Here is a 25,631-nt window from a genome sequence, read left to right on the forward strand (position 1 = left end):
GCGTCTCTCCTTCTCCTCTCTCGCCGGAGTTGGTTTTCGGCAAGAGAGTTTGTCATAAACCTTTGGTAATGTAAACCTGTGTGACGCTAGGGGCTCCACAAAAAACTCCATATGTGAATGTGTGATAGTTGTGGTATCATTACAGCCTGTCACAGGTTACAGCGCGATGATTAGAGGAGAAATGGCAGAGCATAAAGGTCCAGGTGGAAAAAACACAACTCAGTCATTTAGGATTTTGCTAAAAGAAGGAAATTACCTTTTGATATATTGCACCATAGAGTACTGGGTTTTAATTTTGAGTTTTGAGATCTGCATTCTGCACAATAAATGCTCTAAAAAATACATTATATCTTTGCTTTTGTTGTTGTTGTTGTTGTTGTTGTTGTTTTTTTAATCAATTTAGCTTTGCTAAGGGACTACAAAACCCATTAAGAAACACTTCTATTACAACTTTTACACTTAAATTTATACCGCGATATATACCGTTACCGTGAAGGGATTCGATTTATACCGTGATATAAATTTTAGGTCATACCGCCCAGCCCTAGTTTCAGCCCTATAGACGAATTCAGCGAGCGATTTGTGTATGTTCTATATCGCTCAAACAAATTATTAATTTCTATATTAATATTGGTACTCATTTAAGATACCTTCATCAGTTACCGGAGGCCACTGTCTAACATCATCAATCCAGCTATTCATGATGCTGTCATTGTAGAGAGTCAGTTCACAATGACAGCATAATGAAGTGATGACTGTCACATGCCACCGCAGCAATGGCGCCGCAGCAAGATGGCAGCATACACAAATCGCTCGCTGAATTCGTCTATAAACCGTCCACCATGAGTCTGTCAATGATATGCAGTTGAATGGAATGCTACGCTAAGTCTGCAGAGTGCTCTTTTTAAGGAAATTAGAAATGTATTTGTTGTTAAAAATGTAATGTTTTAAGCTTTTCTACTGAATTATATCTTTTACTTTTATTGAAATAATAGTAGGCAGAGGGAGTTATAATATGCAGCCATGGACAGTTTATGATTGTTACAAGGAAGAAAAACTGTTCAACCAGGTATGAACAGCTTGCCATGAGCATTTTGTTTTGCGCAAAGTGCCTGAAATGTACTTTTGTTAAGTCTTCTGCACATATTGTCTCTGCCAGATCAACCACAGTTAAATAACTTCCAGTTTCATTCTGCGGCCTCCAGTCATTACTTACTGAGAATAAACTGTGCAACACGTAAAGCATCTTCAGCATTAATCCTTCTTTTCTATTGTTGATGGGTGTGTCTGGTTTTATAAAAGGTCATCAGGGTGTCAATGAGACATTTGCTATTACTTAAAACCAAGTCAATAGTTTTCATCATAGTAATACAGGGGGAACATCCAGCAGAGTTGTAACTACTGTGTTGGAAGCTGTTTTGTAGAAAGGTTGCATCTGTGTTTTCTCTGTGCTGATAGTTTAGTGCTCTGCCTGTATTCATCCATCACACAAACTAAACAATATTGTGTTGTAGTCACTGCTACACTTTTTCCTGAGAGGTTGAGATGATGTAAATGAGTTAACATTAGCAGGCTTTAGTAGAGAACTTTTCAAGCTGCATAGGGCAGGATATTGATACTCAATACCTTTTAAAGTATTGACCAGAATAATCCAGGACCAAGTAGTATCGAAACTTCTCCAGTCAAACAATACCTCCATTAAATCCTTGTTGTGTCCAGATATAGAAAAAATTGACTGTTTGTATGGTTTCACTTGCAACCAATTACTGCAGGCGTCGAATTAATGTGACGAGTGATTGGGCAGCTACAACCCATGCAACCTGTTGCATCGTGAAGTGGAGCATGGTGTATTCAGAGTGCCGACATGCCACCAAAACAAAAAGTGTGGTTATATTACATGCATTTCTGCAAACAAATGCTTCCATGCACATGGTGTGTATCAAAGTAGGTAGAAAAAAAGTGATCAAATAAAGTACTTTGGTAACTGTATGACTTTGAGGATACTGGTACCTTTTTTTTTTTTTTTTTTTTTTTCCTTCCTTTTTTTTTATACAATCCAGCCCTAGAGGTGTGGAGGAACTGTGTGACTCTGTTTCTGGACAAGTAAATGGAGGAAAGTACCTATTAAGAATTGGCTATAATAATAAATACAACAGCACAGTGTAACTCACTCTTTAAACCCAACCTGCTGTTTTGTGTGTGTAGAGTTGAGCACCGTGTCAAGAGATAGGTGGACGTGGGTATCTACAAACGTAGATTAAAACCTGGTTGTTGACTGACGTGACTGAGCGTTTTTCCTTTTGGCTGAGGAGGTTTGACAGTTTAAGGAGAAACAGGCCTGTTACTGTATACCTAGGTCCTGGTTGACTAAACCTTGACAATTGGGTCAAAGACACACAATGTTAAGCCTTTCATAAACATTTTCACAAGTTTATTTTTATTTTTTGCCATTATTTTCAGAGTGTCAGAAGTGTCCGGAGAACTTATTACGTGCATTGCATCTGTCAGTAGTTGGACAAGTTTTCTCTTGATGACATAACTGCACTTTTTTTTTTTTTTCTTTTTTTTCTTTTTGTTGCCTCACATCTGCTGTCAGCCACCTGCACAAAAGACTTGCTGGTAAATTGAAACAAAGCAATCATGTAGAACAGATGTAGTGGAGTTGGGTGTTTGGAGAAACAGGCCTGTTCAATTGCCATCATTTGCTTTGATTATCTTAAAAAGAGAGTATATGGTGATAAACAGGAACCAAGATTTGCCTGTCTTTATTTGACACATTCAAATGTCTTAATGTTATCAGCCAAATTGTTGAGTGGCAAGTGAGTTATCTCCCCCCCAAAAATCTTTGTTTTTGCACTGTTGTATCTGAACTGGAAATTTGTAAATTACCATATCACACCATCATCCTGAGGAGAAGGAAAAATATATATATATATATATATATTTATATATATATATATATATATATATATATATATATATATATATTAGGGATGCACCGAAATGAAATTCATTAGTTTTTACAGATGAACCCCCTCCAGATTAGTGTTGTCAGGGTACCAATATTGGGACCCATTGTACGATACCAATGAAAATATCATGGTTCTGAGTAGTATCAGGATACTACAGCGAAAATGAGGCAGATGTGCCTTTTGTCATTTATAAAAAGATAAATCACTTTTCTATAATACATCAATGATATTTCAATAGAATAAATTACTTATTGACTTATTCATACTTCAAAAACAGCATCAATCAGTGATTAACATGGGGGGGTCAAAATAAAATAAATAAATAAAATAAAAATCAACCAGCCACCCTCCTCCCCTGACAAGTCCCTTCATAAGTAAAGAACAGTCCCTAAAGTGCGGTGAGGTTTGTGGGCCGTGAACGGCTCGTTTCTCCTCTGACACATCACATACCTGTGTTCGGCTGGCTCAACTGTTCAGGTACTTTTGGGCAGTCATGACGCCAAGAAGAGGATATTATTGGAGCCGAATTCTCTGCCGCTGGTAAGCCGATGGCCAGCGTATTTGACAGGAATACATTACTGTCTGTGTCTGTGACCCCCGTTCAACCCACAATCGGTGGGATTCGCCTTTTGTTTCTGCTGCTGGTTGAAATCTGTAGGTTGCTCACACAGCGTGCTGAATGATTTAAGCCTATTTTGCTCGCTCAAAACTCTTTTTAGTCGCAAATGCAAGTGCCGACATTTTACTCCACCGGTCACGGCACGCTGTTTGATTGCATTATTAAAACACGCCATTATTATTCGGCCTTGCTTTTCACTTATTCCACTGAATACCGAATGTGTGGTTTTTTGCAATATTCGGCTGAATATATTCGGTTACCGAATATATTTGGTTACCGAATATTCAGTGCATCCCTAATTAATTAATGTGTGTGTGTGTGTGTGTGTGTATATATATATATATATATATATATATATATATATATATATATATATATATATATATATATATACACACACACACACACACACACACACAATCTCAAAAATCATGATGACATGTGGGACCCCCTCTGAAACTTAGCTGTAGCATTCTGGAGATGTTCTTGAGTTGATTTAAATGAAAAATCTTGTGTGGACCCCACAACTGAAGTGGTCCCCACAAGATTGGTGGGCTAACTCCTTTTTTGGCCCCACAAGTTATGACATGGGAGAACACACACACATATATACACATATGTGTGTGTGTATATGTATGTATGTATGTATGTATGTATATATATATGTGTGTGTGTGTGTGTGTGTGTGTGTATTCTTATTCTTAGGTGAGTGAATACGTCCAGTAAGCTCACTTAGCATACCCAGTAATTCTTGCTTATCTTGTATACACCCAAGCATTTCTCACATACATAAATCCACATACTATCCAGTCACAACGCATTACATGTTTAATTTTACGTCACACATGGCATGAATAATATGTTAGTGTGCGGTTTCCAACAGACACTTATTAATCACAGAATCCATGTAAAATGGATTTTCTTTCCATTAGACTTGACCGGTACATTTTTCTGTCAGTACAGGCATAGAATGTCCCACCAGCATGGTTCCTGTATCCCTGGAAAACTGACACTCAGCCATGTATTTACATACAGATATTTGCTATTCATTAAAAACATCTGGACAGAACACATCTTTTTATTATTATTTTTTTTAAAAGAGCCCTAGAACATGTATAGTTGCACTGACATACCACAAATGTCATTCTTGAGTACCCAAACCTATCCTGGGAGGGAAATGGGGAATGTCTAGCTAAAAAATGTAGTGACTGTGCCAAAAGCCTGGACATTCAGGAAGTAAAAATGAAGCCAAAACACTGTAGGATTCAAATTATGCTGCAAGGAGGAAGTCCTGTTCATGCTAAGATGGCTATACCTGGGTTGTTTATACTCACTGACCTCCTTGTGTCCCCACAGACTCCTCAAATCATTCAGTCAGACTGTATGGCCTATCATTCTGCCATGGTGCGACCCATCCCTGCTGGTTTGATTGATGGTAGCACATGTGACACTTCAGCATGTGACACGCCACCGGGGCTAAATGCGGTCACCAGGGTGGCATATTACACCAACCTCGGGCCAAATACTGCAAATTCTGGCTGCGACGAGTAAACTTGCCTCCTCTACCAGCCACTTAACCAACTGCCATTTAGATTTTTGGTTCTTTCCTCAGAAAAGACATGGTTGGCTAGACTGAAGGTGGGTGGTGAGTTGTAGTAGTTGTGTAAACTAGATTAAAAATCTGAAAATTAGTTGTACACTTGCAGGATTTGGCACCAGCACTGTGGCTTGAGGTGGAAAGTGTTCAAGTTCCAGATCATGCCCTGTTTGGTTGCAGTTATGTTTCAGGCTCCAGCGCTTTAAATCATTCTTCTTCAGATCAGAGATGGTGCTTCTTTTTGTTTTTTAGAAGAAAATCTTTCTTGGTCTTGACACTCTCTCTAGCCATGGTAATTTAGGGCTGCTGCTACAGGACTGAGGAAACAAAGGGGAATTGAATTGAGTCTGTCATAAAGCTAGCACAGGGATGTGCCTGTTTCCCTGATGGGTTTCAATCAACTTCTTCAAATAGGAAAGAATGTGGAGCTGAGGAAATGGGTAAGAAGTAAGCGGATGGCCTTCAGGCAAAGAAAAAGTTATTTTTCCTGAGAGCTCCAAAATTAGGAAATGGAAAGAGCCCGCTGTCTTTTTTCCACTGTCATTTACACATGCTCAAGATTGGAAAGAAGATTGGCAGCGAAAAGGAGGGAGCAAACTTGCCCCTGATTGAGTCCAGTGGGCTAATGCTTCAGGCTGTAGGTCTCATTACAAGCCGGGATTAGTGGTGGGAAAAGCGGTCAGAGAACCAAAACACTGCTTCCAGGGTTGAATACACACAGTTCAGGATGTTAAGGCTCAGGAGCAAAGTCTGAGACATAGAAAGTCTTTCCCTCCAGTACTTTTTTCAGTTTTTAAAAAGTTGTAAAATGCATAAGAAGTCCGCAGTTGATGTACTTCATTACAGGTTATCTTTACAAATGTACATTTCATTTGCTTATAAATTTGTCACTTTGCTGCCATGCTGTTATCAGTATATCTAAGAAGACTTCCCAAATGTGCATTGTGTGGAAACTGTATAACAAAAAGTGTTGAGACCACAGGAAGTAAAATTGTAATGTCAACCACATGCATTTTGTCAGTAATTTCGTCAGAATTAAGCTAGATGAGCCCACTGCTCATGCTGCACCACTATTTCTTCATGCACTGTAGAACATTATTAAAATCATATAATTGATTATGGAGTATTTAACTGGGTAGTATTAAAACATTTCATTTAACAAAGAGCACCTAGTAGATCTTAAAATAGAAAGGGTAAAATAAGAAATTACATAACAGTAACATTGGAAAATAATACAGTCAATTACAGTCAAAATGACTCGATCAAAATCTAGTTTATCCCCACATCAAACTGGTGCCACAGTAACACATGCCATGTGGTGCTACCAAACCCATGTGTTTTCCACCTCATTCCTTATTCACACACATGCTTGCACACACAGAGAGACAGAGCGATACACCATATGCTTTGCACATATGTATTAGAAACGGAGCAGAAATTGAACTTGACCTATTTATAGCTCTGCATGTTAAATCTAATCGGTTACAGGCAAAAGCTAGAAAGAAGGGAGGACTTCAGTTCATATCCTCATTTCCTTTGGGATCTTTACCGTAACAACCAAGTGGCAATTTAGTTAAAGAGTTTGCAAGTATAAAAATGCTTTGTTTGTGTATGAATGCAGAAGTAATGAAAAATATGAGGGCAGAAATAAAATGCTGAGAAATGAAGAGGGAATATAAATAACATCTTGACATGCAGCTGCTAATGTCAGACTGATATTTAACAACTTTACATGGCTGATTATTGCACAACATAAACAACTGTACAGGTACAACCTCAGATGACGCATAAGTTTTAACCATTTACTGCGCAGATGATGTGAAAGATTATCGACTGCTGTTAAAGTTCTTCATCACGTCCTCATGGGGTATATACAGCCATTTTATTTATGACTGCTATTCACTGACTTTGAATCTATCGCACACTAGGATAGTGGCTGACGGCTGTGCAGCCTCCACCTGTCACGTGGAGACTTGCATCACTGATTGGAGCTGAAGAGGGGAGGGTTGTGTTAAATTGAGTAAAAAGGTTCTCAATCAGTGTGTACAGCTCCAGAGAAAGCAGGTCCCTTCTGCTGTGTGAGTATGTCTCAGTATTGTTCTTCATTTTAACATGTATTTACATTAATTTTTTTGGCTGGACCACAACAGCAAGGCCAGCGCTGTCAGAATGAAAAATTGTGGCTGAGTGAATCCTACAACTTTCTGTTTCAAATTAAATGCCCTCTAGTGTTTCATACATGGTCCAGTCGTGTATACTAGGTTTTGACCAAATCTTGTTATCTATGCATTACGCTGATCCCTATGAGAGTTGTCACTTCTGTAAGTCGGTTTACAGCAGCCTGTACAGCTGAGCTGCATCAGTCTCACACATGCCTATCACCAATTTTATGCTCAGTTTCCCAACATTTTGTTCATTTGATGGGTGGCTTGCAAGCTTTGGAGAAAGATGATGTCCCTATTTTTAATCCTCTCTACAAAGCTCTGATTGGTCCATTATTTCTCCATCAAGGGGAAATTGCCTGTTTTGCGTTATCTACAAATGATGTAGATTGATAATTTTGCCTGCCAGTGGAGTTTGTGTTGTTGTGTTGTGTCTGGAAACCTCACCTACAGGAGACACTTGGTTTGTATGCAGTTTTACATTGAGAGAAACTGAATTGCTATTACTTAATCACTTTAAACCACGTGTGTTGATGCTGTGGTATTAGCAGGAAATGGTACTCAGGACGAAGCATTTTTACATTAGTTGTGATGCGTTAGCTTCCTGATTGCTCAGCACTCATCTGGCCCGCTGTCCCCTCTAGCTCTGTAGCTGTCAGAGAGGGAAGATGAGCCTCAGGTCTGCAGACAGACAGATACGACCAAATTCAGCTGTTTTTGTTTTCTGCCCTAAAGGACTCTTGCATGTCTGCTGTCTCTGTCTTTCTGTCTGCTGCTGCTGCTGCGAGCTCGCCTCCATCACACAGGCAGAGCAATAAACCCAGCACTACACTGGCTGCCCTCCGATGACACCGACAATAACTCGTCTCTGTCTGCAGTTCATGATGAATCACATCTTCTCGTCTCCTCCCAAAATACGCCCTCAATCAGGCTAACAGATAACCTTTTCCTCTTGTGTGAAGGAAGGGAACATTTTAAAAATTTTGAAAGGTCAAGCGGTGCCCAGAACGTACACATCCGGTGATGTCAGCAACAGTTTCTATGGCAGCCAGCTCGGACAGGAGTGGGAGTTTTTCATTAGTGCAGGGCTGGATTATTAGCAGAGGTGGGGGTGTGTGTCTGTCTGGCCAGACACATCCCGAATGATCTCGTAGTGCAGCGTTTGTGAAATACGACCCAGGAACGCTGTCTTTTGCTGCTCATCTTGTATCAAGTCAGTGTTATCTCCTTAACTGTGTTTCCTTTAATCTATCCTCCCTAGTTTCTGAGACTAATTCTATATTTAACTCAACTTGCTGCTTCTTAAATAAGAACCAGGTTTTCCCAGCCTTTCTTTTGCCTCAGCAACTCAGCTCGTTAGCAGAATAATCTATTAAAACCAAGGCTCAAGAGGGCTGATTTAATTTGAGCAATGCCTCTGGGTTGATTTAGCACGTGGATCACTGGAGCAGGCTTCGTTTGAGCTCAGGTGTGCAACTCAACACTCCCTCCACAGCTCCAGTATTTTGCTGGAGAATGACTCAGTGCAACAGCGACAAAACAAAAGCAGAGACGGCTGCTCAACAGGAGCAAGACAGCCAGTCAGCTTCTGCAACGTCAGCCTAGCCCACCAGGGCAACAGAGCCTCAGTGCTGTCATCAGATTTGTTGAATCAACCCAGCAGCTTGGATCGGAGGGGCCAGACGAAGCGTTGAAGTGCCTGTGATTTGACGGGGATGACTTAGAGAGGTGCGGTGGTGGCTGCTTCACTTGAAGGAGCCCAGGTTGTGCCTTAAGGCATACCATGTTGGTCGGGAGTGTCCCTCTGGCTGCCTGTGGAGATATTTAGACTCTTTTTGTGTGTGTTAATCATGGATTGGATGCAGTGGAGCCTTATATCACCACCGTCAGGAAGCGCCTGGCCCGCGATGCCTCAGGACTTCAATGAAACTCTGGCTCTGACCACGGCTCTGGGTTACAGTCTGCTAGCCTGTGAGACTTGTATGTTGAACTGCTGCTTTGATCCTGTGAGTATGTCCAGCAGGACTTTATGGGCCTGGTCCCTGTCAGCTTGTACCAGTGTCTCTGCTGGTTAAAGCAGTTCTTGTCAGATGTTGTCGGTCTGAGGAGCCTTGTTGGCAAATGAAATTAAAGGAGTTCTGTTGCTCAAGTGAGAAAATTCATTAGAACTGTGGCCATTTCTGTATCGTACTTACTCATGCAAAGATTCAGTGAAAGTCTCAAAGTCATTCAAATGTATTTATTACTTGTATTTGACAGTGAGCTTAGCAGAGGAAATTACTTGGGTGGGCTATTTAAACTTAAAGTTTTGTCTTTGAAGATTTTGCCATATGGTTTTCTTAATGACGCTGTCTGTCACAAAATTGTCAAGTAAATGCGGTTTTGCAAGATGTCCTTTGCTCTTAAATTATAATAAGCCACTGTCTGGTTTCCTGGCTCATCTGCCAACACTTAAGTCACTAACTTCTAACAGGCGATATTGTCAAATGAGCTAATAGACTTGTAGGCAGTGTTTTGTGTGTGTATATATGTGTTAAGCATTTTACTTAAGTTTTTTCAGCTTGCATGGTGAAATAAGTACAAATTTAGTCAACTATAAAATTCTGATGAAACCAAAATTTCTGAAATGAAAATAACTACATTGTTAAAGGCAAATGTAAAAGGTTCACAGACTACAGTGTATCTTGTGATGTCCTAAAACTAAGTTTTAACAGTCTATTTTCCTTGTCCACATTTTTACTGTCAGGTTAAAATGCACAGTATGTGAGTTTGTCAGCTTTCCACTCAGTATAATAAAATTTAATATGTTGTATAATATTTTTACATAATAACTAGTAGGCAACAATTTACTACATTTTAGTTTACTGCCCATTTATACTCAACATGTATTTCCTATCATGAGTCAGAATTTAATTAAAATTCAAGCACAGTGAGTTGGTAAATATTTGTCATTCATTTTCAACTATCATTGTGCAGACATGCTTCTGCTAACATTCATAGCTCTGATCAAACTCCTTGTCCTCTTCACAGGAATCCGCCAAGGTTTCAGACCTCAACCCCAATGCGAAAGCATGGGCCAACCACATGTTTAGCCTGGACCCCAGCGGAAGTGCTGACACCACAACTGCTGCCCTGCAGCCATGGAAGGAAGGCTGCGATAGTTCGGCCGACCCCGGCCCAGAAGGTCAGCCAATGATTTGGGATGCAAAATATGTTGGCCACATTTGTACAAAGCATTTGTGGAGTTTTTGTTTGTTTGTTTGTTTGTTTTGTGTTTCTGTTTTTTTGGCAATTGTAGCAAATTAAACTAGATATAAATGCACTGCATCTGCACATCAGAGTAGTAAGTCAACAAAAGGAGTTGAAGTGTAAAAATTTGAAGCAGTTGCTGGGTCAGTGGGAGCTGAGACACTGAAAGGAACTGAAATGTCAGTTGTAGTTGGATTACTGAAAGCGGTCAGTGTCAGTTGTCTGTTGGACTTTAACAGTGAAAGTAGTTAAATTGATTGTTGGACTGTAAGCAGTGAAAGGGGTTAAAGTATTAAACCGCAGCATATAAACCATGTATAGCAATTCAAATTCATATATCTGCAACCTGCATTAATAAATTACTCTTTGCTTTTTGTTCATGGTAGGCTTGGGCGATTGGACGAATATATCGCCAACAATATATATATTTTTATCTTAATTCTAGGGTTGCAAGAAACTACCTTTTTGCCATAATTTTTATGTTATTAAAAATTCTAGCAACTAGAAGAAATAATTTTAATTTAAATTAAATAAGAACAAAATCTGCTAGCATACAAATATTATATTACCGTTATCAGGGAATGTTGTGGCAGGTTAAGTTCCTCTTGTGCTTTGCGCAGTTCCCTTCGCCTCTGCCAACTGTGCGCAAAGGCTCCGTTGATGGAGTGGCATACTCCAAAGGCTCTGTCGTTTTTTTCTTTATCCTTCATGGCATTACTCACTGCCACATTCAGGTTGTTAACAAAGAGCAATTAAGCCATGGCCAGTCAAGTTCCCTGATGGCACTAACAATGTTGGCTCCATTGTCGGTTGTGACACAGGACACCGTTTCCTCTCCGATTCCCCATTCTTGAGCTCACTCTCGCAGCTCTTCAGCCAGCACCGCGACTGAGTGGTCATCAGGAACATATGTTGTTTCCAGACATTTTGTTTGAAGTTCCCAATTTTCAGTAATGTAATGCGCAGTTACACTCATATAGGGGACCATGTTTGTTGTTGACCACATGTCCGTAGTCAGAGCGACAAAGTCCGCTGCCTCCAGCTCTTTACTTAGTTCAGCCCTGACTTTGTTGTAGAGATCTGGTATGGCGGTTTTAGTGAAGTACTTCCTCCCGGGAATCTCAAACTGCGGGTCGAAAGTTCTCAGCATCTCCATGAAAGAATCCTTTTACACTGTGTGAAAAGACATCATATCTTTGGTCAGATATCTAGACACAGCCAACGTGCACTGTGTCCATCTCGGACTGCCCTTCGGATATTTAGTGGATTTGGCAAAAGCAGGTAAGATTTTCAGCGGGTGAAGCATGGCTTTTCCAGTGGAAGTTGAGGGAGCCGCCTCTCTCGGTGGTAACTTGGCATGCTCTTCAGGATGGTGTATTCGCAAATGCTCGTGCAAATTGGTGGTGTTAGAATCTTTTGCTGCATCACCCGTTTGCATAGACGGCAAATTACCTGACTTGTGTCTTTGGGCTTGCCGGTTGCGTGCAGTTTAAATCCAAAATAATCCCAAATAGGGGATTTTGTATTCTTTTTCGCAACGAGCTCTTGTTGTTGTTCCTCCATCGCAGTAGCCTGAGACCCCGCCCCCTGCGCTCGCAAAGCACGCTGCATTTTTTGCTGCATTCATGTGGTGTCGGAAGATCCAAGTTGCTGAGTTGTTTAGGTTATTTATTTATTTATTTATTTATAAGGATCCCCATTAGCCCCTAAAGCAGAGCTAGTCTTCCTGGGGTCCACATTAAACAATACATTTAAAACATACAAGCCGAGTTGTTTCGTTCATATGAATTATCCCATTCTGAAAGTCATTTTTCGATTTTTCCGGACATCACATGAATGCAACATCCCCGTCTTTTTTTTTTCTCTCCGCCACACACACACAACTGCCGAATATCTATCAATCAATCAATTTTATTTATAAAGCCCAATATCACAAATGGGCTTTACAGCATACGACATCCCTCTGTCCTTTGAAGTCGCTAACGCCAGGGCCACACCGCCCGCGGAAGCGCTGCGAATAGCCTCGAAGCGCCGAGAAGCGAAGCCAGTTTCCTTTCAGTGCCCATGTTAACCGATTGTGTCATCCACACTGTGCAGCTCCGCGGCTGGCCCTGCAGCGATTGTTTCAGCGTCTGGTCTATTTTCTGTGCAAGCCGCGAGCAAAAAAATTTCAAAATAAAACACCCCGTTTGACAAATGTGATGTATATATGTGTGTGTGTGTTTATATACATATACTCATTACTAAGAAGTGTACAGTTGTTAGGAAAACATGGCATATAATTTTATGAGGTTATTTACTTACCCATGATGGAAAAACAGCCCCAAATGTGACGGAGACAACAGCTGGGAGCAGAAGCGCTTGTCGACTGGCGTGGAGAAATGAGCGTCTGATGTGAACGGAAATGCTCCAGCTCGTGCGAGAATTTCGGTGCGTTGCGCTTAGCAGCACTTCGTTGGCAGTGTGGCCCTGGCATAAGAGGGTTTGAAGAGTGGCCAGGTTGGCAACACTGTTTTGAGGGAGGGTCTGAGCACCTCTGCTGGAAAAGGGTGCGCTTGATTTACAAAATAAAAGACAAAATGGGAGCAGCAATGGTAGACTTTCATGTGGCACAAAATCGTTTTGTTTTGATAATCGAGGCGATGTCGAAATCGTAATTTTTTGGGGGGGGTGTCAGATTTATCACCCAACCCTACATCAAATATGATAAATTGCAGTTAAACGTATTAAACAGTGTATTATATAGGTCTTTATAAAGTTAATTCATAGGAGTTGTATGGTAATGATGTGTGGTTGAAGCACTAGAAGGAATTAAAGTATCAGTCAGTTTGACTTGAACACTAGTTAATTTGCTTTAATTTTGAAACACTTAACAAAATAGAGGAGTCATTTGAGGTTGAACAGTGAGGTGGCGTTGAGGCATTGAAAGGAGCTGATGTGTTTGAATGAAGCCTAAGTATTGTTAGCTTGTTGAAATAACAGTTGTGCTCTTTTCACAAACCCTTATTTTACTTTGCAGCCTGCCTCTGTCCATTCTTGTCACTTTCCTCGTCATGCGGAGACGCCTCTTTAATCATTCATACTCAATTTAGTATGAGCTATGAATATTCCAACCACAGTCACCGTTCCCTCTACACAAATGACCGTAATCACTCACTTTAATGTGCCCAGCCAAGTATAGCCAACGCAGAGGCAACATGGATATGGTGGCGAAACAGAAATTATTGATTAGTCTGACTCTGATTGACGTGCCGGTCTATTTCGTGTCCTACGTCTGCGAGGACATTTATGGAAAATTCATTGCAGAAGACTAGAAACTTAATATAGTCTGGCCACTCATGTAGTGGCCTTTTTCACCACTACAAACTCACTATGAATTTGCCATCAGGGACGGAAACTTCTTTCCCTCAGCACCAACAGTGGCTAGTTCCCCCACCTCAGCCACTCAGTGACACTCTAGCTATATCCTCAGGAAAAAGCACCTGCAAGTAGAGTTTTATTTGTGTGTTTTGCTCAGCACTGTGAAGGGGTTATGGATTTACATTTCAGTATTTGAAATGGAAGCTGTCTGCATCATAAATTCACAACTAATCAGTGCTTGTTGGTATGACCACCAGATTGTGTTGTAACACACAAGTCAAACCTTTCAGTACATTTATGCCTAAAATGTTATATTTGATGTACTCTTGGCAGCAGAATACTGTGAGACATTATAAACGTATATACTCAAAGTATTTAAGTATTCAAAGACACATTACACAAACACACAAGTAAGAAACAATCGTAATATTAATTGACAGTATATTATGAAATATTTTTGCTTCGTTAAGACATGCCTCAAATTCAGCATTGATGTCATTGCCCTGCACTGGTCTTTCTAGACTGTCTGTAGCTGGACTCTGTCCTTGCATCGGTGGATTGTTATTGGTAATGTTGCTCTACAGCTTGCCTTTCTGCGCCTCAAGCAAATGCCCCTCTGACCCTTTGGTTTCATTGTCGTACTGGCACCACAGGTTGACTGCCTCCAATTTGACAATAGTGATCACATACGCTCTTGGTTTTCGAAAATGTTTTTTGCTGAGGTGATGGACTAAGTTGCTAGAGTTAGAGTAGCAACAACAATGGCTCAACAAACGTCGGATTTTGTAAAACAAACAAAAAACTCCCAAACAGCAGACAGCTTTAGGGCTCCAGGGCACAAGTTTGTCACGTGCATCTCCCGTCTCTGTTTCTCCATCCTCCACCTCTCTTTTCTGTTCTTGTAAATGTACTGAAGCAACGCAGCATCTTCCAGCTGCTAATGGACTCTAAGCCTCATGCTGCCTGGCTAGCCAGCCAGTGGTACCAGTACCCAGCATGCAGTTCAGCTGTGTATTTTTGTAAATGTAAGAGTTAGTTTGAGTTATTAATTGCTGTGTTATATAGTTATAACTGCTAGTAAGAAGAGTATGCAGTCAATAGGTGTTCCCTCTCCCACGCTACACAGTGTGCGCTGACAGTAGTGCGCTTTCCTGCCTATCGAGGAGTTGCAGCATGTGTTTCAGCCTTAAACCAGTATTTTATATATACATACAGTACATATACAGTATATGAAAAATTAGTAATCTCATACGTAAAATGAATTAAAACTAGTATACCAAATGAACTGGTACACAGCACAGGACTACCATTGGTGCTCTCATAAATGTTTCCTTCAACATTCATACTCGTTTTCAATTTTTTCAGATGGCCCTTTTTTAGTGGAAAGTAACTTGTTTGTTTCCCAGTCTAAAATTTGAAGGCTCTTTGAACAAAGTCACAGCATTTTGGAAGATGTTCATTTACTTGTATCCCAATATGAGTACTCACTAAACATAATTAAGTTTCACCATTGTTTTATGTTGGTATGAACACTTTTAGGAATGGTGATTTGACTGATGCAGAGTTGACTGATCTTTGTCCTTATTTCAGTATTCTCAATACACATCTCCTTGAAATCCTATTACCAGACCCTTTAAAAATCTAGTGTATTAAGGTGGACTTTCCAGTGTCTCCTTTAAATGCCTCCTTCTCTAAGGATTTGTCTTTATCTGTGTCTGGTAAACAGGCTTTAGATTTACATGCTCAAGTAAACCTTAGCATTTTGGGTATTAACTCTCTATTTAGTGTTTGTGATGTTTTTTTGAAAGACATCCTCTGTTGCAAACAATATATACCGTCTAGAATTTGTGAAAATGTCTGTAGTTTTTGGACTATATGTTATGATTTTGGTAAATTTAAAAGGATAACTGGAGGTCTAGGTGGATGTCTGAAAGACTGTTATGAATCAGATAATGGCAGGTTCACTACCTGCAAAAACCACCGTTTGTCAAGAAGCATGCTGCACTTCTCAGAGGTCACCTGCCAATCATACAGTGTAGGCTGTGCTGTGATGTCTGGGTTTATTTTATATTGGCAAAGGTTTTTTCCCTTGTCCTGCCAGCATAATATAAAATATTTTGTATGGCATTGTCACAAGTTACAGAAATTATTGTATGCACTGTTTGGCTATCAAAGTCGTTGCTTTAACAAGAATGATAAAGGTTATCAGTCTGTAAAAGTTCCCTTTCATTTACCTTAATTGCACAAGCAACAAGGCCTTGATTTGAAAAGATTTCATATCAGATACAGATCTTTATGTCTGTATGTATGTATTTTTAGTATGTTTTACAATGTCCTTTTGAGATGTCTCCTTACTTTCTGATCTCTTTCTTGTTTTAATTTGCTGTTGATGCTGTTTCCAGCAAACTAAACACTTTCTCCATGTTTTCTTGATTTTATTTAGTAAAACATTTGTTCTGTAGCATTAATTCAGTCAGTACAACAACCTGATCATGTCATACTCACCATTGTGTTGCTCTGAGTTTCCCCTCTCCAGGAAAACCATTTTTCCATTCTCAAATCATACCCAGCCACTTTCACTTTGCCATTTTTTGAATTGCTGTTAAGGTACTCTCAGTGAAACTCTGTTAAAGCCCTCAAGCAGTTCAGATGATATAATTCCTCCTTTTTTGGTGGATTTTCCCATGTTTCATTGAGAGATGCTTAATAGTGAAAGACAAACACAGTAGAGTAAAATTGGAAAATATGAGATATTGAAAGGGTATTCCCTTTTTTAATTTATTTTTTTATTTTGTGGTTTTTCACTCAGAGCAGCATATGACATGAATTTATAATTTATGTCATAGTTAAGGTGTCCTTGTCCTCAATGTTTTATCCAAGCTTTATTTGTTTGTGCTGCCCAGGCCCCCATATATTATTGGAGATGCTCACATTATTGGAATACCAGCTTATTTATAGTGATATAAAAATGATAAGGGAGAAAGGAAGCAAACTGATTGTACCGTCCGTCTTAGCGGGCACTTAACAAAAAAAAGTTGAACATAGATGCCAGGCCAGCTGCCATACATAACTTCAGCAGGTATCAGTAGCCTTTTTTCCACTGCACAGGTATATCTTTGCTAATTTGGAGACGTGCTCAGATATAAGGCACTTAATCCTTCAAAAAGCACTAGTTTTAGTTTAACTGCCCTTTGAGATTTCCTATTCTCACATCTTTAATAATAATTATACCTCCCTTTGTTGGTTGTCACAGGCTATGAAGCCAGTGAAGACAAGGCTTTCAAGGAGCCCCTACTAACTGACCCAGATGAGCCTCCACCGGTGCCAGTAATGCTGGCAGAGCCAGCCCCCGTGGCCTCCGTCACCCTGGAGTGCTCCGAGCCAACGTACACAGAATACCCCGAGCCTGGGCAACCAGGGCGCACAGGTGGGCTGGTTAGTGATTAGTTGTTTGTCAGAGCAGGTCAGGGACAACCAAATATGTGATCTGCACCTGGAGGGGTGTGCCCCTTGATGACACGTGTTTAAAACCTATTGAATAGATAACATAAAGAAGGTTTTTTTGTGGATATATGTGGTTGCTGGAGTAAAACAGAATCAAATTAAAAACTTCTGTTCATGGGAGTTTTTAGGCTTTAAAAGATATATAGATATACAGTGGGATTTTTTTTTTTTTTTTTTTTTTAAATGCAGCTGATTGATTCTTAGTTGTCAAAGTGTTCTTAGCTGAGACGGATTGTATCTAATTGTTTACGTTGACAGATTAAGTGAATAATCACAGTTACAGAGTGATAAATCTCTGAGTGATGCTAGCAGTATTGTCTCTTTATTTTCTTAGTGATTGGAATAAAATTGCATCATGTTATTAAGAGCTGCATTCAGCTTCAAGTAGCAGAATATATTGACTGGAGGCATACAGTGACTGCTTAAGAGCTATTTGTTTTATGTTTTATTTATAGTCGCATTAAAGTTTAATTGACCAGTACCAGACACTATCCGTGACAAGACATTTATCTCTAAATACCCTCTACCTGAAAGGAATGTCAACAACAACACAAAGCTAGTGGGCTAGTGTTTAGAGAAATATTACAAAACAATGTAAAAGTGCACATCTCAGGCCTCTCCCATTGTTTCCAGAGATTTCACCCCACTAAGTGAACAGTTGCAGATTAACTTGAGCACTAATTGCCCTTTGGAGGCAGGCAAATAAATAAATAAAGATTATTAAATAAAGGAGGTTGTATATGAGCCACCGATACAGTTCAGAAAGTTGTGCTTTGGAATGACAGACGCCAAAATTAGTTTATTTTACGAAAAAGCAATAATATAATCGAATTATCAATGTTTTTATGAAAACTTAAAGCCTTAGAAATGATTTCCAAAATTGTATCCACATTCTTTATTGATTTTTAAGCAACTTTGAGAAATACTAACAAGTTTGCTACATGTTATGTGTATAAATTTAATTTTTGTGGACTTTTTAATGTAATGTTCTGCATCACTCATCACTGGGTTGCAACGGTACGAGATTTTCACAGTACGATAACTGTCTGAGAAAATATTTGATTTCACAGTATTACAGAATTATAATTATAACGAAAAAGTTATTTTCAGTTGAACAAACATGTAATTACTATTAAAACTTTGTTTAAAAAATCTCCCCTTTGAAAATAATTAAAATAAAGGTGAAATTCTCCATCCCATTTAATCCCAAAAAATTCAGTTTGTTTGGTTCAGCCTTAAGCCTAGGACATACTGTCCGTGTTGAGCATCCGCAGACAGCTGTGGACTTGTGCCGGTCGTGCAGACGTGTATGTGATTCCATTCATACTACAGTTGTGGGTTGGCGTCAGTCTGGGGCTGCATGCTTGCACATTTCCTGATCCACACTTCATTCCACTTCAATCCATCTTTGTTTTTGTCTTCGTCTTCGTGTTCTTCGTCTTCTGCTTCTTCTTCTTCTGCTGCTGCTGCTTCTTCTTTTGCTGCTTCTTCTGCTGCTGCTGTTGCTGCTGCTGCTTCTCCTTCTTCTTATTCTTCTTCTTGTCCTTCTTCTCCATCTTCTCCTCCTTCTTGACAACCAGTTAGAGAATCATATACCACCAACTGGACTGGAGTGTGGAACAAAAGATCATATTTTGTAACTGGAGCATGTGCAGCCAGAGTGCTATGCACACAGTCCGCTCGGTCGGAAATTTTAGGCTGCATGCTGATGTCCGTATAGTGGCCTGCTTGGACCCTTGTGGATGCAGAAAGCATTAAGCAGGCTTTACATTTTACCGATCTGAATAATGTTTTGCTCTCAGGGTCAAGGATTAGTTGAGGTGCTTTTTAATTTACCGCAACATTTCCTCTTGTGTGTGAACAGGTAGTGATCCCCAGCAAGAGAGTCCCCAGGAGGGTTTGAGGGAGCACCTGAAGAAGACCTTGGAGTTCTGTCTTTCCCGGTGAGTTCTCCTCCGTAACTTCACGCTACATTACATTACAATGAGCCTGGGCCTGTTTTCGACATGACTATGAGTAGGTTTGCTTCCAGTGAGGTTTCAGCAAATAGTCTTTTTCCCTTGAAAATGAAGACACTGAATAAAGAAGTCAGTCATTCAAGTCCTCTAAATTATAGACTAAACTGTCTGAAGCCATGTTGTCATCAGTCATTGTGTATAATTGGTAGTAGTTTTCTTCAGATGGTCAATATCCCATTTTTTTTTTTTAAGAAACTCTGGAAGTATGGAAGCATTCTCCCTATAATACAACACAAGAAGGAAGAAAGAAAGATGCTAAACCTCAAATTGTTGGGGAATTCCTTTAATGTATAACAGCAACTAACTAAAATCTCAGACCCCATCCACTTCTCTCATTGCTTAGCAGCTGTTTCACACTTGTTAATGGAAAAAAGCACTTAAAATGAGCCACAGCAAGAAAAATGGCCGCTTTTAAGTGATCATTAAAGAACACCAAGACCAGAGAAGAAAGGCTCTTGTGGATGACTCATTGTAGACTCCTCTCTGGTTATTCTGCCTCATGAAATACTGATGATCCGTTTCTTCATCACCAGCACAACAGATCATCTCAGTGTGTTTAAAAAAATATATATATGTATGTATGTGTGTGTGTGTGTGTGTGTGTGTATATATATATCTATATATATATATATATATATATATAGATATATATATATAGATATAGATATCGATATATAGATAGATATATATATATATAGATAGAAGATATATATATATATATATATATACATACATATATACATACAGTACAGGCCAAAAGTTTGGACACACCTTCTCATTCAATGCGTTTTCTTTATTTTCATGACTATTTACATTGTAGATTCTCACTGAAGGCATCAAAACTATGAATGAACACACGTGGAGTTATGTACTTAACAAAAAAGGTGAAATAACTGAAAACATGTTTTATATTCTAGTTTCTTCAAAATAGCCACCCTTTGCTCTGATTACTGCTTTGCACACTCTTGGCATTCTCTCCATGAGCTTCAAGAGGTAGTCACCTGAAATGGTTTTCCAACAGTCTTGAAGGAGTTCCCAGAGGTGTTTAGCACTTGTTGGCCCCTTTGCCTTCACTCTGCGGTCCAGCTCACCCCAAACCATCTCGATTGGGTTCAGGTCCGGTGACTGTGGAGGCCAGGTCATCTGCCGCAGCACTCCATCACTCTCCTTCTTGGTCAAATAGCCCTTACACAGCCTGGAGGTGTGTTTGGGGTCATTGTCCTGTTGAAAAATAAATGATCGTCCAACTAAACGCAAAGCGGATGGGATGGCATGTCGCTGCAGGATGCTGTGGTAGCCATGCTGGTTCAGTGTGCCTTCAATTTTGAATAAATCCCCAACAGTGTCACCAACAAAACACCCCCACACCATCACACCTCCTCCTCCATGCTTCACAGTGGGAACCAGGCATGTGGAATCCATCCGTTCACCTTTTCTGCGTCTCACAAAGACACAGCGGTTGGAACCAAAGATCTCAAATTTGGACTCATCAGACCAAAGCACAGATTTCCACTGGTCTAATGTCCATTCCTTGTGTTTCTTGGCCCAAACAAATCTCTTCTGCTTGTTGCCTCTCCTTAGCAATGGTTTCCTAGCAGCTATTTGACCATGAAGGCCTGATTCGCGCAGTCTCCTCTTAACAGTTGTTCTAGAGATGGGTCTGCTGCTAGAACTCTGTGTGGCATTCATCTGGTCTCTGATCTGAGCTGCTGTTAACTTGCGATTTCTGAGGCTGGTGACTCGGATGAACTTATCCTCAGAAGCAGAGGTGACTCTTGGTCTTCCTTTCCTGGGTCGGTCCTCATGTGTGCCAGTTTCGCTGTAGCGCTTGATGGTTTTTGCGACTCCACTTGGGGACACATTTAAAGTTTTTGCAATTTTCCGGACTGACTGACCTTCATTTCTTAAAGTAATGATGGCCACTCATTTTTCTTTAGTTAGCTGATTGGTTCTTGCCATAATATGAATTTTAACAGTTGTCCAATAGGGCTGTTGGCTGTGTATTAACCTGACTTCTGCACAACACAACTGATGGTCCCAACCCCATTGATAAAGCAAGAAATTCCACTAATTAAGCCTGATAAGGCACACCTGTGAAGTGGAAACCATTTCAGGTGACTACCTCTTGAAGCTCATGGAGAGAATGCCAAGAGTGTGCAAAGCAGTAATCAGAGCAAAGGGTGGCTATTTTGAAGAAACTAGAATATAAAACATGTTTTCAGTTATTTCACCTTTTTTTGTTAAGTACATAACTCCACATGTGTTCATTCATAGTTTTGATGCCTTCAGTGAGAATCTACAATGTAAATAGTCATGAAAATAAAGAAAACGCATTGAATGAGAAGGTGTGTCCAAACTTTTGGCCTGTACTGTATATATATATGTATATATATAGAGAGAGAGAGAAAGATATAGATAAAGATATAGATATATATGCTGTCAACACATTGATTACATTCATCAGCTTCACATAGGACGAAAAGCTAAAACTATGTCAGCATTGCCATGAGGGTTCAGTCTTTAAATCATCCCACTTGTGTAGATGTCTGCATTTACAGCTATGTGGAGTGTGTGCACCCAGAGCTCATATGTGAACATTACACCCACACAGATACCTAATATAGTGTTAACTGTGTGTTTGCATTTTGGAATATCCAGCAGTTTAATGTTTATGGAATTCATGGGTTTTTGTAGATTTCAAGAGGTCTTAAATGTGAATAGATTGCCTAAAATAAATGTCACCCTCCTCAAATCTAAATCCCAACCACCTCCTTAGTAAGGTGGTTGTTGAGGTTGTTGTTGAGCTTTCTCTGCATGCAGTCATCGCTCACTAATTTATAAAGGCATATTGGAGAGAGGTTTGATTTCAGCAAATAAGTTGAATCTCTTACTCCTCTGCTGGCAGGACAAGAAACTTTGTCATAGTTTGACCTTTTCTGTTGATATGATGCTTCTCTTTCATCCTAAAAATCTTCCTTATTGCAACTTTTACCAAAATTCAACTTCACTATTATTGTTCCCAAGTTGAAACATGCAACACAGAAAAAAAATAAAACACCCAAAATGTGTAATAACAATTAGTACACTGTAAAGCTTCATATCTTGGCTTATCGGCACTCCTCTCAAATCCTAATAAATGGAAATGATGATTTATCCGATGACTGTTCTTCTGGGTTGTGCATCCTTAAAGTCCAACTGGAGTCACATTTAGTCACCCCTTTTTTCACTTTAAAAATAATGTCAATCTGTTCTTTAAATGTATCGTTAATAAGTAACAAGGAAGACAAAGGCCTTTGGGGAAATATCAGTTAACATGCTGTTAAATGTGCTGCAGCTGACGCTAGCAGTGCACTTTTCCCAGCTGAATGAGGGTTTAGTGGCTCTTTCAACAAGCTAAGGTGAAGGACAAGACAGGTGTTCATGTTTGTATGTGATGTATGAAGGAGACTAGCAGGAGAGCTAATGTAGGTTGTTGTTGTTCAGAGTCTGTGGCTCTTGTGTTGTGTAGCTACTTTCTGCCTCTGCTCTATGATACACTGCTGATATAACTGCTTTATGCAAGACTTGATTGGCTTTATCAAAATAAGGTCTCCGTCTGTGGAATGGTATTCAATTGAATTAGAGCAAAACCAGTGTGCACCATCATGAAACTGAAAAAATATAAAATCACATTTCTTAGTCTTAATCTCTGGCTAATTGTAAGACAGTGTGGACTGCTGCATTTGTTAAGAAAGCACATTGTTGTATGAGTAGTAATGTTTTTATCTATGTTTACTTACAATCAATTTGTGGCATAAGAATAAAGCTGCGATAAAAGTAATGTGACATTTGGTACATTAAAATATAGGTATTGATAAGAGGGACGGGCATGATTGATTTGACTTGATTTTGATGTCAGTTTGCCTTGTAAAAAACCAAACATACTTACAAGCTTAAATTGGCCTTGTTCTGTATTCAAAGTTTTTGGATGGGATGCAGTGATGTAACTGCTATCTATGAATAACTGCACAGATCCATACAGCAAAACTGATAGATTAGTATTACATTACAAGCAGAATGGTGATCGGGCGTACCAGTCCAGTAATGTTAGCATTTCGAGAAAATAAATAGCATGAATGTGCAGTGTTAGGTACATGACATTAAACTTGCATGTCATAGCTAATCTCTACAGTCTGTACAGTGCATAAAGGTAGGCCAAGCCAAGCCCACATTTTTAGTAGGGTATTCCCTATTTTAACCATATAAATTTATTTATTTTAAACTAAACAAACAAACAAAAATACTATATATATTTTATTATTATTATTTTTATTTATTTATTTATTTATTTATTTTTATTTTTATTTTTTTTACTGCATTATATAATCATTTGATGATTGACCTCATATACAGAAATTAATGTAATGCTAATTAACCCTAATTAATTATTAGCTATATATGTTTTTTTGCCATCAGTGTACTGTTCTGTCTCTCTCTCTCTGTGTCTTTCTTTCTCTCTCTCTGTCTCTCTCTCTCTCTGTGGGCGTCAGGCGTGGTCTGAATGAAAGCTTTATGTCATAGTGTTGAATGCCTCTGGTGGTTTAGCTGCTGGTTTGGAGGAAATCAAGGCCACACTTTTCTTTCTTTTTCTTTCCTCTTGGCACAAATCATCCAGTATAGTTAACTGTGCTGTTACCTTCTCCAAAACTACAAAGAACTACTAACAAAACTCAAACAACAAAGACTAGACATGGGGAGCCAATAGTCAAAAACACAGTGAAACCAGAAGTGTCAAGTATTTAAATACTGAATGAGAAAATATCTGGAGATGGTGAAACCATGAACACCTACATAACATTTCCTTTGACAAAACCACTGAGCTCACAGTTACATTAGTAAAGCAGCCAAGTGTGCAACAGCTGTATCTGAGAGGTACATGAGTTTCACTGGTTCACGTTCCCATATTTATTACCCTTGGGCTTCCCAAATAAAGCTGCTTGATGTTCATTAGATGCAGAGTGTGGTTACATGTGCTACCTCTAAGGTGAGGACACTGTAGTTGGTAATGAGAGAAGTGCAGTCAACTTAATCTGTGTAAACAAGGGTTAAATTTCACCTCCACGCAGTTATAAGGACACATATTCTAACCACTTCTGCTTCTTCTCTTCATTATCAGGGAGAATCTGGCCAGTGACATGTACCTCATCTCCCAGATGGACAGTGACCAATATGTGCCAATTGTGACGGTGGCCAACCTGGACCACGTCAAAAAGCTCAGCACTGACGTGGAGCTGATCGTGGACATTTTACGATGTGAGTGTTTCCTTCTGACATTTGTTATTCACTTTATGGTTTGACTCACCAACCAGCATCTTAGAGTAAAGCAGGACTTTGATGATTGTTGCTCATGTGCTCAGGGGGCTGTTTGACGAGACAAACTCACCAGCCACGATGAATTTCTATCAGCATGTGGTCAGGGTTGATTTCCCTGGAGAGGTTGTTAAAGTGCATTCAGCAGAGTCTTACCTGCTTGTGTTTGATTTATACAGTACACATACTTAATTTACTACTTAAATTAATCCTGTCTGGATTGAAGCTGCACTTTTATTATATGGCTCAGTGTCAAGATTTTATGTAATGAAATTGGACAAGATACTGTAAGCAAACTGTAACTTACTTGTGCTGTTGTTAGGCCCCATGTACTTGTATTTAATCGTTTTCACTGAGATTTGAGGCATTCAGTACTAACAATTTTCACATTAATTGACTAAGAGTGAAGGGTTCGAAGGTAAAAGCCGGTAAATGTAATTTTTATTTTTCAAAATCCAAACCATAATCTGTGAATGCTTCATTCTAATCTCCAGCTCTGCCATTGGTCCAAGTGGATGAAAAAGGGGAGAAGGTGCGACCTAATCAGAACCGCTGCATCGTGATCCTCAGAGAGGTTCCTGAGAGCACGCCCATAGAGGTCAGTGGGTGTTGTACGGTGTTGTGCCATTATTCCACCTCACCGTTCTGTATTAAAAAGTATGATCACAGAATTGGATGACAGAGATGTCTCACCTTTAAACTGACAGCAGAGGTAGTAACAGCATCAAATGGACATCTGTGTAAAAAGGACAGCCAGTAGGAATGGACACGTGTGACGTTTTAATGACCTATAATGTGTGC

At 39.6% G+C, this 25,631-nt stretch overlaps 1 protein-coding gene across 4 annotated transcripts in view; it reads left to right on the forward strand.

Moving 5' to 3' along the window:
• Positions 1-25,631, forward strand: part of larp4b (La ribonucleoprotein 4B) — a 59,286-nt gene that overhangs the window by 11,911 nt on the left and 21,744 nt on the right. For 2 of the 4 annotated variants that reach the window (XM_049597713.1, XM_049597714.1), the window contains exons 1-6: positions 9,004-9,356; positions 10,381-10,534; positions 17,213-17,386; positions 19,328-19,406; positions 24,637-24,773; positions 25,325-25,428. In XM_049597713.1, the coding sequence (XP_049453670.1) occupies positions 9,201-9,356; positions 10,381-10,534; positions 17,213-17,386; positions 19,328-19,406; positions 24,637-24,773; positions 25,325-25,428 (804 nt within the window). In that variant the 5' untranslated portion in view covers positions 9,004-9,200. Of the gene's footprint in view, positions 1-9,001; positions 9,357-10,380; positions 10,535-17,212; positions 17,387-19,327; positions 19,407-24,636; positions 24,774-25,324; positions 25,429-25,631 lie in introns of those variants that run through there. The other 2 variants (XM_049597715.1, XM_049597716.1) reach the window with 2 other exon arrangements.

The sequence above is a fragment of the Epinephelus fuscoguttatus genome, linkage group LG15 (genome assembly GCF_011397635.1).
Source record: "Epinephelus fuscoguttatus linkage group LG15, E.fuscoguttatus.final_Chr_v1".
Classification (NCBI taxonomy): Eukaryota; Metazoa; Chordata; class Actinopteri; order Perciformes; family Serranidae; genus Epinephelus; species Epinephelus fuscoguttatus.